This window comes from Protopterus annectens, chromosome 6.part0, assembly GCF_019279795.1.
Source record: "Protopterus annectens isolate FY-2018-M chromosome 6.part0, PAN1.0, whole genome shotgun sequence".
In the NCBI taxonomy this organism is placed as follows: domain Eukaryota; kingdom Metazoa; phylum Chordata; order Ceratodontiformes; family Protopteridae; genus Protopterus; species Protopterus annectens.
Genome location: NC_056737.1, coordinates 598587627 through 598607855, shown reverse-complemented (window position 1 = coordinate 598607855; position 20229 = coordinate 598587627). Strand labels below are relative to the sequence as shown.

Sequence of the window (20229 nt, the reverse complement as noted above, 5' to 3'; positions counted from 1 at the left end):
TTTTAGCATCTCTGAAAAATGCATATTTGCAGATCCTAAAAGCCATGAAATAAAACACACTTCTGCATCTCAAATTTTAGCAATTGCTTGTCTTCCAAGACCATACAAAAAAGTCTAGCTCTAGACATTGTCTGCTACACAAACTCAACTTTTATAGCACAATCGTAAAATTTATTTATTTTTATTTATTTATTTGCAGTTGGTTTACCAGGATAGTCCATTGGGCCAAAAAGAACCCGTTTTCAATGGAGTCCTGGGGAGAAAAGCTCCAAAAATCAGGCAGATTAGGTACTTACAAGATTACTACTAAAATTATACAAAGTAAAAAGATAAAACATTATCGTCAAAATTTACAAGCATTCAAAACAATACAGTAGAATGAAGATTAATGTGAGGTAAACATAAGATTGTCATGATATATTACAATATGGAGTGGTTTTTCAGTAGGCACATAAGATTTGTTGGGTAAAGTGAGGTAATCTTATGTTTGAGGGGTTTGAGCAAGAGCATTCCCATTGGGATTTTAGATGTGTATGAAGAGATTTTTTGAACATGTGCTGGTTGGAGGTGGTGCGTATGGATGGTGGGAGTGAGTTCCAAAGGCGGGCTAGGTTAAAGGATAGTAGGTGTTTGCCTGGGGGATGGGATGGTTTATGAACTTCTAGTAGGTTTTGATTGTTAGATCTTAAGATTCTGTTTGGTAGGTGCATTTTAAAGGCCGAAGACAGGGAGGGACAAAGAGGGGCTGAGATTGAGCTTATGAGCTAAAGTCGTATATAAGTGAGGTGATTGGGTAGTTCAAGCCAATTTAGTTTTAGGAGAGAGGAACAGTGATGGGTGGATGATCTGTGGCTGTTAGCGAATTTGGCATTTTTATTATAGCAGGAAGCAAGCTGTTTTTTTTTTGAGAGGTCTGCAGATTAGTTAACAATGGAGCCCCATAGAGGAGGGAGGGGATAAGAAAGGAGGAAGCGAGAGTGATTTTGGAGGAGCTTGTAAGGTACTGATTCTGCCGGTAGAGCATACCTAGTTTTTGATGGGTTTTTTTAATATTCATTTGTAGATGGGAATTGAAATTGAACCGACTGTCAATTTGTACACCAAGTAACTTGGTTTTAGACACCAGTTCCAAGGGTGTGTTATCTTGGCTTGTGATAGAGAAGGTGCTTGTGTTGAAGTAAGTGGATTTAGAAGGGGTAAATACCATTAGCTTTGTTTTGGAGGCATTGAGGGCTAAGTGATTTATTTTCATCCAATGTTCTGTGATTAAGATCTAGCACCCAAGAGGGGTGAACTAGATGAGGCCACAGGAATGGGAATCATTTGGTTTCAACATTTTCTTGATATTTTGCAAGTTAAACCTTTTTATGTCCCAGTTTATACTGTTAAAACATATACAGGTACACAATTACAATAGTTTATATACAATTCTATTCTAAGCCAGCAGGGCATTCTGTGGTTGCATTTAACTCTGTACACAACATACAGTTCTGTGTAAAGTATGGTTCCCATTCCTGTGGCCTCATCTAGTTCACCCCTCTTGGGTGCTAGATCTTAAGGACTTTCTCACCTATCAGGTTTCCAGTCAGTCAAGTTGGTTTCTCCACTTCCAGTGATGGCTAGAAACTTCAGGCTTTATTCCTCAATTTGTCGCATTCTTACATCACTTAAAGGTTCTACCAGAAAAATTTATAAGAGCAAGCGGAAAATATTTTCTGTCCAGGCCCATCAGATAATTGGATCTGTTTTCAGCACCTATTCCAGCTACGTTTGACTTCTATTTTCAGCAATGGAGGTAGTTAAAGTGCAACTGGCTGCCATCTCAAATTTTCACCTGGGCTAGGCAACAAACTTTTTTTTCTGTAGCTTTTTTTGAAGTTTTATAAAGTTTTTCTTAAGGGCATCCTATTTGAGGACCCTGTGCCTGCATGGGACCCACAGCTATCCTTTAAGCTTTGACTGAAGCCCCCTTTGAGTCTTCAGCAAGGCATAGTTAAAGTATGTCATGGAAAATGCTTTTCCTGGTCACCATTACAACAGCTAGATTGGTATCGTAGCTCCAGGCACTTTCTTCTCAGCCACTTTACATGATTTTTTTTCCTTGAGGATAGAGTATCCCTTCAAACTAACTCTTCATTTCTGCCTAGGGTGGTGTCAAACCATCTTAAGCAGTCAAGCTACCAGTCTTTCCAGATTTTTCCAGCAAGGGAGAGCACCTGCTTTATTGCATGTTCATGGACATCTCTAATTCTACATTCACAGAACTAAAAACTTAAGAAAATTAGAGCTGTTTGCTCAACTTGATCTTTGAGGCAATGCAGTTTCAAAAGTAACCTTTGCCAGATGGCTCACTGACTGCATGGTTTTTGTCTACAAGAGAAAATGCATTACCCAAACCTCCTAAGACGCATTAACTAAATAGAGGGCAAAAACTTGATCTGAGGTAACTGAGGAGATTAGGAGGATTATGGGTAAGAGGAGTTCGAGCTGCGGAGCCTAAAGTCTGTCAAAGTGGCTGAGGAAGGATCAGCTGTTGGATCTAAGACCCAATCAGTTGAAGGATGAAAATAAAACCGATGCAGATTTATGGTGCGTATATAACTTTGATTTTCCAAATTGAAATTAGTATGAAGCTGACTTTGAAGGGCTACTACCCCATTTGGGTAATGCAGCCACTGCAGGTTTCTTCCAAGAAGCTGATACTGTCCTTCCTTTTTAAAGTATTAAAAACCTTCCATATCTTTCACTGTATTCCTTCCAGACTTCTACATCTCACCCTGGAAACTTCCTTCTGTTTTTTTTACTAGTGTAGCTCATCCTTTCCTATCTTGACTATTGATTGTTGAGCTCCAACTGTCTGTAACCTTGACATAGTTGTATCTTTGGTAGATATTTCCATTTGTGCCACCCCTTGGGTTCCCTGTTCTTTGTACAAACTTGCAGAATGTCTGAAATCTCTAATACTGTTGTAGGATCTCTAGTTTTCTTGTGACAGAGTTGTTGCCAAACCTGCAGAGCCTTTCTGCATTGTTGCTTCAGTGCAAACGAAAAGCGCTTAAAGCCTTGTATGTGCTCGTGGATTTTAGTAAATTTTGGAATCGCTTAGCGTTTGCTGTTTTTTCTGTGTTCATCATTGTTGCTTAAGTGGCTGTCCATTTTGGTGCTGTAGTTTTCAAAAAATACTTAACAGCAACCTTTCTTAACTTTATCCCAATATTCCTTTATTTCCCTTTTGGCACCCGCAGTTGCATCTCGTATTCAGTGAGATTCCCCTTCCTCTAGAACAACCTCTCTAAATTCCTCTAGCAGTTTTCCCATTTGTCATATCTGTAAACCTCATTTTCGTTTTATCCCATTCCATAGATATCCCTTTAAGACATCTCTTCACTATTCAATCTCAAATTTCCACTGCCCATTTCTTTTAGTATGAAGGTACCAGAGTTTCACTTTTCCTTCATTGCCCTACATCTTAGTCTTCATCAGTACATGATTTTGAAATAGTTTTGTGTTCTCCAAGCTTTTGATTTAAATACCCATGCTACTGTGAAATGTAACTTATACCTGGTCTAACCCAGTTACTCTAGCTTGGAAGAATGTAAATTCTGTGTTCATGCAAGTACATTCACATACTGCATTCTGTATATTCTAATTTCTTCAGAAATCTAGCTTTTATTTTTCTTTTTGATCCCCCTGATTGCATCCTTGATATTGCAAATTGGGTTATGTTTCTTACCAGTATATTCCCTGCTGAAAAGTAATTTTTCCCAAAATTCTCTTAGGCTGCATAATAATTTTAGGTGGCATATAAACGTGTGGCATATAAACGTATGCCATAGTAATCCTCCCCGTCTAATAAGCCCTTGCCACAAATTCAGCTAGTGTCTTTTTTTTTTCTAGTGTTGGAGCCCTTCTCAAACAGTGCTATGCCCATTTTCCTTGGATTTGTTGAATATCCATTCTGAAGCTTGCCTTTGCCAAATTCGCATGCTCATTTCTATCCACATGTCTCATGCAAACATTGCTGTTTGCACCCCTCCACTCCTCTAATATAATTTTAGTACTCTATATTGTTTGTCTATTTGTAGTGCCATTGACATTCCATGATAAAAATCGATAAAGCAATCACTCTGATAAAAAGCCATTAGTGTTGCATTCTGCATGGTGGTAGTTGAAATATTTTTCCATCTTAAAAATTACATGCACTGTTTTGTCAGACTGATCTTGTTTGCAGTTACTGCTTGTCATTCCCATTTGAGCCCATATAATCTTTAGGCTTTGTGCTTTAGTAAAAATACTCTAAATACATTTTAAACTCCTTAGCCCCTTTTAACTCTCAAACTGTGTACATTTTCGAAAAAGGCATGTTACCCCTATATGGAGCAGTTGCCCTGAGTAAACTGCTACACCCACAGGTTATAACTATTCTAAAGTTAGGACTGATTATGCTAAAAGTGCATGCTACAGCCTGTGCTCTCCCTGCACAAATATCACATAGCCTTGTCCTCTTATCCTCCCAGATGTGAGATTCTGTGCTCAGGTTTAGCCTAAAGTGTAGCTAGTGCGCTATGTCTTAATTGAATAATACTATACTGTGCAGTCTTGTGTTATACTACCACACGGAAAGGCGTTCATTTTTTCCAGTATTGAACTCGAATTTATATTCACTGACCTGCTTGTCATTTCCCTTTTTAAATACTAATCTGAATGCTTGTACAAATGTATTGGTAATTTCCTGATTTTTGTCTGCAACTGCTAGCACTTGGTGAGGGGCGAGGAGCTAATAGCTTTACATATGCAAAGAACATGTTAAGTTGTCTATCTCGCCTTCATTCTTGCTGGATGGGTTCGGAGCCGATCCTCGGCTCCGACTCGGCCACTCTAAAGCTCGAGAGTTGGTTCCACCGGCTCGAGGCTCCCCTTTTATCCCACAATGCTAGGCGGTAATACCTCAGATCTTGTTTGCCGCTACAGCGATCGAGGTGTGTTTCAACCGGCTTCAGGTTAGTCTATTTAAGACAGTTTAAAAGTTTTATTTAGACCCCTTTAAATTAGTTTTTATTCATAATTCCCTTAGTTTAGTGGATTTTTATCCTTTCCTTCCTATTTATCCACCCTTTTTACCACAAGAACTTTAAAAGTTCTTCCCTTAGGCCTTCGGGCCCTTCCATCCCCTCTTGTAGTGGAGTGTGTTTTTTTATAGGGATTTAAAAAAAAAAAAAAACTAACTAAATTTATTAGTTTAATATTAGTTTTAAACTTTAGTGGATAGTGTAATCGGTGTTTGTGCTTGTGTGGTGATTGCACATTAGTTCTTGAAAATGTCCAAGGATTCAAAGGTCTCGGGCTTTAAGAAGTGTGACTCGTGCTGTCAAAATGTCTGACAGACTGTCACACTTCTTGTGTGTATTGCCTGGGACCTTTACACCTGCAGGACTCTTGTGCTGCATGCCATGGCTTCAGCCCTAGAGTCCTGCAGGAAAGAAAAAATAAGCTTATTTTACGAGGCTTATTGAAACCTGAGGGTCCCCCGACTCTATCTTCGGGCAAACCCTCCAAGCCGCCTAGGTCGTCTGCTCCAGCTTCTGAGTAGACACCTAAGGCGTCTAATTCTGCTACAACATCGACTCCGGCTGGAGCCGATGGGAGACTAATTTCTTAGGTTCCCTCGGCTCCGGCCGAGGTATTGGAAATCACTGAGTCGGCTCCGATAAGATTATCGGAACCGACAACTAGAAAAAGGTCTAGGTCAGTCTCTTGGCTCCGTTCATTCGGCTCCAGCATCTCCCTTGCTGTCTGAACGGAGCCATAGATCTCGCTCCTCTAGGTAGTCGAGACTTTCGGACCATGACCTTCAGAGGGTAGCGAGTCGACTTAAGTCCGAGGCACTGGCCCAAATGCTTCAGAGCCCGACTTATCAGTCGATAATAATCCTATTTCTCAAAATGTTCCTCCTCAGACTCCTTTGAGTTTGGAGCCAGTGCGTTTCGGACCACAGACTGTGGCAGCGTCGGAGCCGATACAATTGTCTTCGCCGTCGTCTGCTCCGACTTCTTCATTGGAAGAATCTCGGCGCAGGACTTCCCTCATCGGCTCTGAGGGGGTGAGTGGCATCGGACCCTTGTCCGACCCCGCTCTCCCTCTCGGTGCTTCGGCGTTGGTGAGTTCGGCTCAGACATCGGCCTCGGAGCCATCACTGTCGGTGCAGAGGGAGGTTTTCAGCTTTTCGGAGTGGAGACCTCTGGCTCTGCCTGACAGGGGTGCTTTCGAGGTCATGCGGAGTGTGTTGGAACCTGTTTCAACTCCACAGTCGGCTCCGTCCGCCCCTCCCTCCTCGGTGCCTCAGTTTATTTCTACTCGCTCCCTCATCCCAGACCGCAGAGAGCCAGCTCCTCAAGAATCCCCAGTGGGAATCTCATCCTCTTCCAAGGCCTCTCCTGAATTGGCAGGAGAGCCCCCTAGGAAGAGAAAGTGCAAGAGGAAGCACATAGACTCACCTGAGTCTGTCGCCTCTGACACGGATTTAGAGGATTCTGAAGGTTCCCCCCCGTTCCCCCTCTGAAGATGTCTCCTTTGCAGACATCCTGGAGATCTTAAAACAGAGGGGGAATTGGCCAGCCCTCAACCCTTCGGAGGATGAATCTGTGTATCTTGAGGCGTTCGGCTCTCGCCCTTCCACCTCCTGGGTGTCCCCCCCCCCCCCTCATGCAGGTGGTAGCAAAAAAGGCCTGGACGGCTCCTGACTCTGTGGACCCCACCCCCAGGAGACCTTCAAAGTTTATCACCGCCCCAGCGGACAAACAATTTTTGACTAAAGGAGTTTCTGTGGATGCTATGGTGGTAGCTGCTGCCACCAAGAAGGAACTAGCTGATCCTTCAGTGCCTGTCCATCCTCCTAACAAGGAATCTAGGTCTATGGACAGGTACGGGAAGCGGATGTTTTCGTCGGCGACCTTTTCTATGCGTTCGCTGAACTACCTCTGTCATTTCACTCTTCAGAGACTTGATCAAGGAAGCGAGTGAGATGTTAAAGGATCCAACAGCTACGGGTTTTCAGGATAAGATGAACACTCAGCTGGCTACCCTCAATTCGATAGCTAACTCCTCCATGCGCCTTCTTTCATATGCGGCTGATGGAGCGAGCAGAGCCGCAGGTACAGGTGTGGCCTTGCGCCGGCATGCCTGGATGCGGCTATGCAATTTTGCTGACCCTTTTAAGTCGTCTTTCACCAACTCCCCGTTTGATGGATCGTCCCTTTTTGGTCCTCAAGTGAAAGAAACCCTGACAAGGTGCAAGACGGATGGCAAAACTTTCTGCCGTCTGAGTCCATTTTTCTACTCCTAGGCCTTTTACCCCAAGGGCCAGAAAAGTGGAAAGATGTGGTTCTGCAAGCAATCTCAAGGGGCTTTGCCTGACAGAGTCGGTTCCCCTCTAGAGGCAGGGGGGGGGGACAATAATGGTAGACGCCGCCCTAGAGGCAGGGGGGTCCACAGAACCAGGGCAATCGAGAAACTTTTTCCGATAAGCCCTTTCAGCATCCCTGATGTGTTGCCCGACTGTCCACCTTCGGAGGCAGTCGGGGGAAGACTATCACTGTACCCAGAAGCCTGGCGATCTCTAACTCGACAAGTGGGTACAGTCCGTCATTTCCGAAGGCTATTCCATTCCGTTCTTTCGCATTCCAAATCGATCAAAAAAGTCCCTTCCAGATGTTCCACCCGCTCAAAGGGAGCAAGCAGCATTAGAAATATCAAAGTTGCTTGCAAAAAGAGCCATTCAGCCAGTTCCAGCAGACCAGCTAGGATCCGGAATCTACTCCAAATTCTTTTTGGTTCCAAAGAAAACGGGGGCCTGGAGGCCCATTTTGGATCTCAGCATCTTGAACAAGTCTGTCAAGAAAACAAGATTTCGGATGGTCACGTTGCAATCCATCCTACCCCTATTGGGGAAGGAAAACTGGATGTGCTCTATAGACATCCAGGATGTGTGCTATCATATAAAAATGAACAGACGCTCCAGGAGATTTCTCCGCTTCAGGCTGGGAACCAGTCACTTTCAATTCAGAGCCCTGCCCTTTGGACTCACCACAGCCCCCCGGGTGTTTACCAAATGCATGGCAGTGGTTGCCTCTCATCTGAGACGTCAAGGATTCCAGGTGTTTCCATACTTAGACGACTGGCTCCTTACAGCTCCCACCAAGCATCTTCTACTTGCCAGAGACTACACTTTTCGCATATTTCGAAAGCTAGGTATCTCAATAAATTGCGAAAAGTCTGTTTTGTCGCCTTGTCGTGCTATTACCTTCATAGGCGCAAATCTAGACACAGTCAGCATGTCAGCGAGACTCACAGACCAAAGGATAGCAGACATACACAAACTAGTCTCTCTTCTTTTACACAGCAACAGAATCAGTCAGATTGGTTCTGAAAGTACTGGGGATAATGGCAGCTGCTATCCCTCTACTTATATTAGCCAGATTTCACATGAGAATCTTACAATGGATGCTCTTCACACAATGGTCATACCAACAACTTCCGATGTCCCACACCATTGTGATAACGCAAGCATGCAGGAATCACCTTCTTTGGTGGATTTCATCCCCCCAGCTCTTAGGAAGACCCTTTGTCCCCCCCCCTCCGGTTGCTACTCTGACAACGGACGCCTCCCTGATCGGGTGGGGGGGGGCATTATCAGGGCAGGACAGTCCAGGGCATATGGCAACCTTACGAACGCCACTTGCATATAAATGTTCTAGAGATGAGAGCAGTGCTTTTAGCGTTGCAGGCCCTTCAAGACTCTCTTCCGATCTGAACGATAGCAATTCAGATGGACAACATGTCTGTAGTGTGGTATATCAACAAACAAGGCGGAACCAGATCCTACCCCCCATGTCGAGAGGCACTCAGACTGTGGCAATGGGCGATTTCTTCTCAGCGGTTTCTGATAGCAACGCACATCCCCGGGAAGTCCAATGTCATTGCGGACAAATTGAGCAGAACTATTCTCATGCCTCACGAGTGGTCTCTGAAAAATTCAGTGTTGGAAAAAGTTTTTCTGAAGTGGGGCCAGCCTTGCTGCGACCTTTTTGCTACTCCCCAAAACAGCAAGTGCAAAGATTATTTCACCCTCTTTCCTCTACCAGGCCATCCCAGCAGAGACGCTCTAGTCCAAGTTTGGCCCCAGGGACTTCTGTATGCATTTCCTCCCTTCCCACTAATTTCTCAAGTGATACAGAAAGCCATCGCTCAGAAAGCTTCCTTGATCCTCATTGCCCCTTACTGGCCTCGACAGGTTTGGTTCCCTTTTCTGCACCGTTTTCTGTTGGAGCAACCCTGGCATCTGGACCTAGTTCCAGATCTTTTGACCCATCAGTCGGGTCAGTTGCATCGCTCCCTCCCCTCTCTGAACCTCACTGCTTGGTTCCTCCAATTCCAACCCTAGCCAGGCTTCCTCTAATATCTCACTCAGTTCGGGATATTTTAATAGCTTCCCATAAATCCTCCACTCGGAAGATTTATCTTAGTAAGTGGAAACGTTTCTCCTTTTGGGCACAAGGAAGGGACATAGATCCTTTCACTGCTTCCATTCAATCGGTCCTTGATTTCTTAGCCGAACTATTCCATGCAGGTTCGTCTCCTTCTACTCTTGAGGTTCAATTGGCAGCTATATCTAACTTTCATGTTGGAATCTTAGACTCTGCCATCATGTCTCACAAGCTTTGCAAAGCCTTTTTGAAGGGAGTTTTTCTTCTCAAGCCTCCTATTAGAAATCCTCCTTCTTGGGACCTTAACTTAGTTCTCACATCTTTGATCCTTCCCCCTTTTGAACCTGCAGCTTCGTGTTCAATGAAATTGCTATCCTGGAAAACACTCTTTTTGGTAGCCATTACTTCGGCTAGAGTCTCTGAACTTCATGCACTCTGCAGTCGATCCCCTTACCTTTTGTTTCATAAGGATAGGATATCCTTACGGACCAACCCATCCTTCTTACCCAAAGTAGCCTCTCCGGCAAACCTAAATCAAAACATTGACCTTCCTGTGTTTTTTCCTAACTATTCTAACAGGTCTGAACAAAAATTACATTTGCTAGATGTTCATCGACAATTAAGGTATTACCTAGACAGGACCAAACAGATCAGAAAGGCTGACCAACTGTTTGTTTCTTATGCAGAAGGCAGAAGGGCCTTCCAGTTTCGAAAGTCACTCTCCAGATGGCTTACATCCTTGATTTCCTTTGTGTCTGAGATTAGGCATCAAAAGTTACCAAACAAACCTAAGGCTCCTTCAACTAGAGCTTTGGCTACTTCTATAGCTTTCCAAGACAGGCTGCCTATTGATACGATTTGCGCGGCAGCTACATGGGCTACTCCTCACACTTTCATTTCTCATAAGTTGGACTTAGCTTCTAGACACAGAGCTAACTTTGGTTCCACTGTACTCAAGAGTCTGTTCCGATAGGCCACCCGGGACAAGGTGCTAGGGACGCGGTCCCATCCAGCAAGAATGAAGGCGAGATAGACAACTTAACATATAGAAGTTATGTACCTACCATAACGACGTTCCATGTTAGTTGTCTTCTCACCTTCTTTCTTGCTTACTTTTTTAAAATGTTGGACAAAAGTATTAAGTGAGGATAATGTGGTCACAAAATTCCTCATCAGGACCCCTCCACTCCTGGTGCATATATTGTTTGGGAGCAGTGCACCTAGACAGAATGTGAAGCCTGTGCTTCATTTGGCTGTAAAGATATTCAAAGCAGAAGGGATGGACTAATTTTAAAGGGACTCCCATCTAGTTCAGGATCTTCAGTAGTTTCTCCCACATCTTCGACTCAAGAGTAATGGAAGTAGAGAAAAAGATAAGGGAGTTCCAAAGTCTAAGTAGTCTGCTAAAGACAAGACTCCCAAGAAGGGCATTGAAAGCCAGAAATCTGTCTCCGTGTCACACAGCATGTCTGGTGCTGTCGGACCCAGTTTCCATCCCCATATCCTCATCCTGGCTTTTCACTCTGCATCTGATCAGTCCTCTGCTCCATTCCCTTACTCTGCAGCAACAATCCAGGGCTTCAGTTGAATATTCCAGGTCTGTCCATCCTCATAGGAGTCCGAAGCAGACCTCAACAGAATGATGCAGAAATTCCTCCACAGTATCCTCAACCCTTCTCTGTGCAGCTTAGTTGCAGGTCCATCCTTTCGAACTGAAGTCCACTGATCTGAATATCTCGCACCTATGTCAACTCTTGATGGTGGCATGCATTTCAGCTCAGAGTATGACCCAGTCTCTGACACAGAGCCTCTCCGATCAAGAAGAGTCTGAGCCAAAACTTCGGAACCAGTGTTTGAGGAGAGGGTTATACTCCAAAGTTGTCAGAGCCATCCTTTTCTCTTGGTGTCCACTTTTGATAGCTCAGCTTTGATGTTGGCCTCTGAGCCTGGAAGAGTTGAGGCTTCAAGATCTATGTATACTAACTTTGAGACACTTCCTCAGCTCTTAACTCCTCCTTGGCCTTTGAGGCTTTCCAGCAGTTCATCTAGAGTTTTGAGAGAGGTGCCACAATCCCTTTTGGATCTGACCTGATCTCAGACTTGTTTTGCTGTGGAATCTGCTCCTCTTTGACAGGGAGTCAGTCTCCAAAAGTCTTGAAGTTTTCCGAGTCAAACCCCATTGACAGATTCCCCCGTGATTGGTACATAGAAAGCAGATGTGCAAATGGAAGCATTTGGATTCTTCACCAGAATCCATCACAGAACAGATTTGGAGGAAGGGGAAAATTCTCCAAAATTTCTTTTGTAGAAATTCTGGAAGTGGTTTAACAGAAAGGGGTATGGTTCTCGGATATCCCTTTCCAGAAGAATCTGTTCCTGAAGACTTTTTTGGAGCTGGCTCCTCTAAATTCTGGGTGATCCCTCCCACTGATGCCCTTATTGACCTAGTGGCTCAGCAAGCCTGGAAGTAGCCTGATGTAGAGCCCATACCAAAATAGTCTGATAGGATTGTGTCAGTTCAGATTCAGGCTTCGTTGAAGGGTCTCACCACCACCCCTCCAATGCCATTGTCATAGTGGTAGCCGCAAAGAAGGAACTTTTGTAGGAGAGCATCAGTCCATCCCCTAACAGGTAGTTCAGGGCTTTGGACAGATTTGGGAAATGGATGTGTGCTTCAGAGACATTTTCCTTGAGAAATATGAACTACATGGCCTATATTTGGTTCCAAAGAGTTGACCAGAGAGGTTACCAATTCTTTAGGTAACTTGCCAATGAATCTCAGTGGAATCGCACTATTTTGAATGTCTCCATGCATCTGCTTTCAAATGCAGCTCTGGGGACAGCCAGAGCAGCAGGTTAAGCCTTATGCTGCCATGCCTGGATGTGGCTGTGATTTTTGCAGAAGTCATTAAGACCATCAATGTTCCTTTTGATAATACTACATTGTTTGGCCTGAATGTTAAGGACACATTGACAAGTGAAGATGTTAAGACCATTTCTGTCTTGGAATCTGCTTTTCCATTCCAGAGAACCTTCTCCGGAAATCAGAGTAATGAAGAAAATGTGGTTCTGAAAATGCAAGGTCCTACATGGGATGCTTCGGACATGCTTCCACATGGCAAAGGAGGAGGTAATTTCAGTGGATGTCTGAGAGGCCAGTTCCATTCCCAACTATGCCTTTGGCAAATCAAGGATTCCCTTAAAGCCACCTAGTCAGTTGAAATCCAACACGGCAGAAGTAGACAAGCTGTTGGAAATCATCCAAGTACCACCAGACAAGATATGATCCTGTCTCCTCAGGTTCTTTATAGTTCCAAAAAAAGAAAGCGAGGACCTAAGGTTAATATTGGACCAGTCATTTAAGCCAACAACACCAGACAAAATTCTGGATGGTCATGGTTCAGTCAGTTTTGTCCCTACTCAAAAAGAATGATTGCTTATATGATCCCTCTATCTCCAGAATGTTTATTACCACATAGATGCAGACACTGCAGAACATTTCTCAATTTCTAGCTGGGAGCCAGGCATTTTCAATTCAGAGCTTTGCCCCTTAGATTCCACACAGCCCTGGGTGTTTACCAAATGCATGGCAGCCGTAACAGTCTACCTCAGACTACAAGGGGTTCCAGGTGTTTTCATACTTACAGAATAGTCTCCTCAGCACTGCGACCAAACATTTGCTAATTTTCCAAAGGGACCTCTTACAACTACTACTTCACATTCTTGGGATTACAGTGAATAAACAGAAGAGGAATTTTTATCGGATGCAGTCTAAACACCACAGCTGAGATGGGCCACCTTACCCGCCTCAAGGATTCATTCAGTCTGCCAGATAGTATCGCAAGTACTAGACAATTTATCCCCTCCAGCATGCTTAATCCTAAAACTTCTATGGTTGATTGTTTTGGTCATCCTTGTTCCTATGTCCAGATATGAAGGTTCTGCCAGTGGTCTGAATGTTGTCACCCCCCCCCCCCCAACACCCCAATCAAGTTAACTTTAGTATGTAGAATCCACATAGTGGTGGATCATGTAATCAGCATTGAAAACAGGTCATCCATTTTCTCCACTGTTCCTTATAGCAGTAGTTACCATGGACACTTCCCTTTTAGGGTGGGGGGAACATTGATGGGAAGACTGTTCAAGGTGCATGAACACTCTTAAAGTAATCTTCACATCACTGTTATGGAAATGAGCAGTCGTTTTAGCATTGCAGGCATTTCAAGACACTCTCCCAGTGGATTTGACTGCAGTCAAGATAGAGGTCAGTGGACTGGTACATCAAATATGGGGGTGCCAGATCTTGCCCATTGTGTCGAGGCCATGAGGCTTTGGCAGTGGGCGATTTTTCTTCCCATTACTTCCTCATGTCTGCACATCCCAGGGACTTCTAGTCTACTAGCTGACAAATTGAGCCGGTGCATTCTTTTGCCTCAAGTGATCCTTCAATACTTCAGTGGTGAACAAAGTTTTCAGGCGCTGAGGCCAGCATTGTTGCAACCTATTTGGCTCCTACCCGAGCAACAAATGCAATAGTTTCTTTGCTACAGGGTCAGTCAGAGGGACACTGATTTACAGTTGACCCCAGGGTCTCCTTTATGTATTTCCTCAGGTTCCTCCAATTATGAAATCCATTCAGAAAGCCAGAAGGATCAAGGGCAAAGTGATCCTTCCCGTACTGGCCTCAACGGGTATGGTTCCCATATCATTGGTCTCAGCTGCTGAGTCACCCTGGACTCTGCTTGCAGGCCGGATCTGATCTCTCATCCTCTCTCTGGACCGAGACTCCCTGAAATTGACCATCTGGTTACTCCAATTCTAATGTTGGCAAGGGACACCGGGTTTACAGAAAATGTTGCATATTCTTTCCGCTTCACAAAAATCTAGCACCAGATAAGTGTATCAAAGTAAATGGAAAAGATTTTCTTTCTGGGTTGGGGGGAAATGTTTGGACCCTTTCTTGGCTCCCCTGTTCTAGAATTCCTATCTCAGCAATCAGAGTTCAACTGGCAGCCATTTCCAGTTTTCACGTACACCATAATGAAACTCCTGTTTGTTAAAGGTGTCCAAGGCTTTTCTTAAAGTAACTTTTCTCCCTCTAATTCAAGATCCTTTCTCTCCATGGGACATCACATTGATGCTTCATGCTATCACATAGTCCCCCTTTGAGCCAACAGGTTCAGTGGATCTCAAGTTTTTGACATGGAAAAAACCTTTCTGGTGGCAGTCATTTCTGCTAAGAGGATTCAGTACTTCAGGCTTTCACGTAAACCACCTTACTTGGTTTTATCTACGGACAGGGTTTTTTTCTAAAACCAAATCAGCCTTTCATCCCTAAGCTGGCATAGGAGTCTAGCATAAATTAGACCATCTATTTGCATGTATTCCTTCCAAAATACTCAAAGGGAGAATATGCATTACATTTACTTGACATTTATATAGACCACTTGGATTTTATTTACCTAGAACTAATACCTTCAGGAAAATCGGACCATTCATTGCATTCTCCAAGTATCTAGGCTGTGACTAGGAGTTTCCAAGATCACCCTTCAAGGTGCATATCCTTTGTTTATGAAGCACTGGGTCTAAACCTCGCTAAAAGAGACTGCTCATTCCACAAGAATATTGGAAACTTCTGCAGTTTTTCAACACTGCAGCTGCTATATGGTCTACAGTGCATACCTTTGTGTTGGTATAAACTGGATGTACAGTCCAGAGCTCGTTCTTTCTTTGGCTCTGCTTTTCTCAAGAATACCCTTCCAGAAGTCCCACCTAGGAAATCGTAGAGCTAGGGATTCTGTCCCATAAGGTTGACTCTGATGAAAATGGATCTCCAATATGAAAGTTGTGTACTTACCATAATGACCAATCCATGCTGTCCGTTCAGCATCCCCCTTCCAAATTATGACTTACAGTTCCTTAGAGAAAGGGTAGCATCTATGAGAGTCTACTCGTCTTCAATCTCAACAGGTTAGTTACCATACTATCCATTTGATATCCTTGTCTTTCCTTTCCTGTTGAATTATGTTTTGCTATCTAGTTTTACTAAAGTATATTCTTACATGGGGCAAGCGTAATCTGAGGTAATTTGACAGTGGTGAGGGAATTATGGGTAAGGGATGAGTCAGAGCCCTGGATGTGAAGGTTTGAAGTTGCCAAGGCAGGATCAGAGTCCCTAAGGTTGAACCTGCTTGTAAAATAGGGCAATACAGATCTATCATTATAGTTTAAGTACATAAGTTTTTCTGCATCTCAACCACCTAAAACAGGAGTTTGGTTAAAGTCCACTGCACTCCTCATTGTTCTAAGTCTGTTCATGGTCTTATTTTTTTCTATTGCTCAATCATTTTCCTTTGGAACAGTGGTAGAGGTTTCAGTGGCAAGTTCGGTCTCTTGCAGTTTGCTATTACTAAAAAAATGAAACTGTCCCCTTTCCAATAGCTTTATTTCCTCACTTACTCTTTAGCTTGTTCTGCATCCATAAATATCTTTGATCCTTCATAGCAAAAAAAAAAAAACAGTTGAATGTCATTCCTGTTTCTCAACACCCCCTAATTGTAAGGATAAAATGCTTCTCTTCTGCCTTTGTACAGTGAGTGAGCATTTTTCATAACACTTTGGGTGTGTCCTGTTATTACATTCCCCTTCTGCCACAATTTTTGCCAGGGGCAGCTTTCTGCTTATGATTGCATCGTTACTACTATAGGTCTTTTATTCCTTAGGGCCAGAGTTGGAGTATGCACACACTGTCCCTTCCTGTTTTGCTGTGGAATTCCAGTCTAGTGTTGTTGTACTTTAAAATAATGTGGTCTATTTCTTCAGTTTTCTCTGGCATAGCATAAAATCACAGATTTTTCTGACTCAACTATATTTTTGAAAGTTACTCTTGAAGCCTGCTTGTATCAGTCCTTTTTCATTTCGTCTTCTGATTGCTGCAGTTTTATCAGACCTGAATAACTTTATTTCCAGTCTTTTGCCATTTGAATTTCTATAAATGCAGTTCATCACTTTATACTTCTGTATGCATTTACTGTTTCTCTAAATTACTAGAAATAATCTTCTCTACTTAAGCTGAAACTAACTGCTTTTTGCTGGAGAGGTGCAAGATTTTCCAGCCAGAGCTTTTTATTTTGGGCTTGATTTTCTTAAAAATTCTTTACTGGCAGCCAGGCTGTGCAGTTACTAGCTGGTAACAGTTTACTGTCTTTTCCATTAGACACACAAATCGGGATCATTGCTGGAAGTCATTAAATGAGGCAGATCATGAATTGATGGGCTGAAAGCGGCCACTGGAGCCAGAGCCTGAAAATTGCAATGTGAAGGTTCCAACCATTATTTCTCAGACAATGTAATTTGAAGGTCTTGTATTACAATCTTTGCCATTCAGATTGGTTTTGAGCATTTCCTCATGGCCTTTACACAAGTAAATGTGCATACCTTTATTGCTGGTTGAAAATAGCTAACTTTGTTTGGTGTAGTGTTTTTGTATAGTATAGATATAGCATTCTCACCTAACCACATTTGTTAGTCTTATTCAGTTTTGCTGTACTTTGCTGCTCTTGGAAGAGCTCTAGATGGATCAGGTCGAAGAGGCACTCTTAAAGGTGGTCTTATCTGTGCTTATGACATACTCAGCTTAAGATGTTCACTGGTTAAATATAAAGTTGAAAGTTGTATACTGTTTAGTTGTATAGTCCTACAGTAATCCTGTTTCCACATTCTCCTGGTGGGGTAGTGCACATTTGTGTTTTCTGTTGGTAAAATTCCTAGAATCCTCAGTACCCCCATTACACTGTGTGGTTCATTTATGCTGTTCATTCTGTTGCCTAGCAGAGTATAAAAGGATGTTTCTTATTTGATGGAGGTGCTGTGGTTTAAAGGTACAACAGATGCATCACCTCAAATCTATCGGATCACTAGTGCTGGTTTGTAACTTTGCACTCAAGATGTAGTTCCTATGTTGGAATAATTATGTAATTTGCTTGCTTGTTGGTGTGCTACAATTCTATAAGCTTTTAGTCTGAGCGTGCAGTAGTCTGTCCAGGCTGGAGGGCAGTATTTTCCTATAGACATGCATCAGGAGGAATGGACCCTCCCTTTCAGTAATGTAAGACAGCTAGGGCATGTGGGGCAGTACTGGTGTAGGGAAAAATCTTTTGTTAGGGCTTCTCATCATGCTGTTTACTGAAGAATTGGGAATGCAGCTGGCCCCAGTGCTTTGCAGCCATTTTATGTAAAAACAAGGAGTTACTGTGTGATTTGTTGAGAGTTAGTCCTCCCTGTCATGCAAGTATTATGAAAGATGTGAGATGGTACTTGTAAAAGACATTAGGCCAGAACATTAAAAAATTCACCTATTTGTAAGTGTTGTGCAGTCATCCATTCCCCTGAACTACCAACTTCATATGGGAATCCATACTTAACATCTAAAAGGACAGCAACCCTCCCCCATTGCTACACTGTAGCATCTGTATTGGAACCCTAGTCAAGCACCTAGTGTGGGGAGAGACCCCAGTAGCCTTCTGACCTCTGTGGAAGCAAAAGTGAGACTTTAACTTGCAGAACAGTTTACACCAAGTTTGGCAGGTAGATGTTACAATACTGAACATGAAGCTGTGAGCATAATGGTGTGCCTCCTGTGAAACTTCATTGCTGTGCCTTACCCTGTGTCCACTGTTAGGAGTAAGTGTGGTGGTTTTGTGAATCCTTTTAAACCACTGGTTAGGGGGGTACATGGTCTGTCAACAGTTAATGTGGCCAGGCATGTTCTTGGTGTGGTAGGAAAGTGAAGTATTTGGGGGGGATTCTGAATCCCAGCTTTTGATGTTTGGTTAAGGTTTCAGTAAGCCTGCCTTCTCAGACACTCAGCACGGTTTTATGGCTGCCAATAGGAGGAAGGGAAGCTACTGCAACAAACACTTTCGTTTTAGACAAAAGGAAAGATGATGAATAGTAAAATTTAGGGAGAATTTCTTAAATGTAAATATCTGGTATGCAGTGAAAAGTCTGGATAGCATTGGAATGGCACAAACTGAAGTAAAGTTATGTTCCCTACATGAATAATGTGCACTGTATATAGTGCATTCTAGTGACAAGGTATGTGAAGCTGTGGTGCCTGGTCATTCTGGATCCCTGCAAGTGAGGTGTTGGCCTCTGAGACCTGAGAGCAACTGAAGAGAATTGGAACTGAATACTCAGAGGTGGTACTGGAACAGTAGTCCTGGAGTTTCTGACTTGCTAACCAGTGGTGAATCATTTTGAAGTTTGTGAAATTCAGACTTTCCACTGAAGGTAAATGGACACAGCTTAGAAATTAAATTTTTAGTATTGCAGACAACCTGAACTGTTGGTAGTCACGTGCATTTCTTTAAACCATTCTGTCTTGCAGTATTTATGAATTCTAGAAAAAATACTTATTTCAAGTCAGATACTGTTGCTCTGCAGCCATCAGCCTTTTATAATATTGCTTGAACTAGTAATGCTTCAGAATTCCTACACTGATTAAGAAATGCTGTAGCTAGCAAGCACTTTGAGTAGTCTCAAGTTACTTGTATACTTCTGACTTGAGGTTTCTTCATTTAAACAGGCAAGGTCCATGGTTCACTCGCCCGAGCTGGAAAAGTCAGAGGTCAGACTCCAAAGGTAATGACCAGTAGACTACTTGGGTTCATTAAACATCAGGAGTGGATAGTTGCATCTGTTTTGCTTACTTCTCAAAGCAAGATTACATGGCTAAATATTTCTTTGCTTACTAGGTAGCAAAACAAGAAAAGAAGAAAAAGAAGACAGGCCGTGCAAAGAGACGCATGCAATACAATCGTCGTTTTGTGAATGTTGTTCCAACGTTTGGCAAGAAGAAAGGGCCAAATGCTAATTCATAACATTTTTGATGTAACATTTTATTATGTTGTCTAATCTTTTTCCAGAGTTTGCAGAATAGAATATTTTCTGACTTATACTAGAGCACAATAAATTGTTTGCATGCCTTTGTTTTTTGTGTGTTTAAATTTGTTGTTCTGGTTTTAGAAATAAGAGTACCAAGCACACTACTTAGAATGAGGCATTTCAGTCTTTAAACACAAGACATTCATTGGCTTTCCAGGTATTATTTTAATCACTTCATGCTTGTATATATTGTCAGAAAACAAGGCTGTACTGCGATGCATCAGTTTCTTTAGAAGGCTGATTTGGAAGCGTCTGTGGTTACTATGGATTTTTTATTTTTTATAGAGAAAAATTAACATTTATTAAGACTGGCACAGTACTATTTTTCATATTTACTATACAAAAAAAAATCATTTTTCATTTTAGTGTTGTACAATAGAAAAATTATATTTTACACATTTTAAGATTTACACCTAATTACATATTACTCAATTTCTGCCTTCCCTTAATCCTCACTTCTACTGAACATTATTCTACATGCACTGTTCTCTCGTATATTCCATTTCTACTTAATTTGCTCCTTCTCTTTTCCAAAAATTCTTCCTTCAGTTTTTCTCTCCTTTACAATATTCAGTACTTTAGTTGCATTCTGTTCTGGGTTTTGATTTCCATTTTCTAGTAATTGCTTTTTTAGCAGCCAGTAGCATAAAATTCAGATCCAGTCTCCCAGCTCAAAAGAATAATTTCCTTGGTTACAACCATTTGCTACTCAAAAAATTCTGACTATGTAGAGAATTGTTACAATCTGCCAACTCATTATATTCTCAAAAATGTGTACATCTTTCCTATCGCACCTGTCTGT

General features: G+C 42.5%; 1 protein-coding gene across 1 annotated transcript in view; it reads left to right on the top strand.

Annotated features, from left to right (window-relative positions):
- LOC122804426 (ubiquitin-like protein FUBI) overlaps nt 1-19472 on the top strand; it is a 398529-nt gene extending 379057 nt beyond the window's left edge. Inside the window, exons 4-5 of the mRNA XM_044074270.1 lie at nt 19069-19124; nt 19238-19472. Of these exons, the coding sequence (XP_043930205.1) occupies nt 19069-19124; nt 19238-19363 (182 nt within the window). The 3' untranslated portion in view covers nt 19364-19472. The remainder of the gene's footprint in view (nt 1-19068; nt 19125-19237) is intronic.
- The last annotated feature ends 757 nt before the right edge of the window (nt 19473-20229 follow it).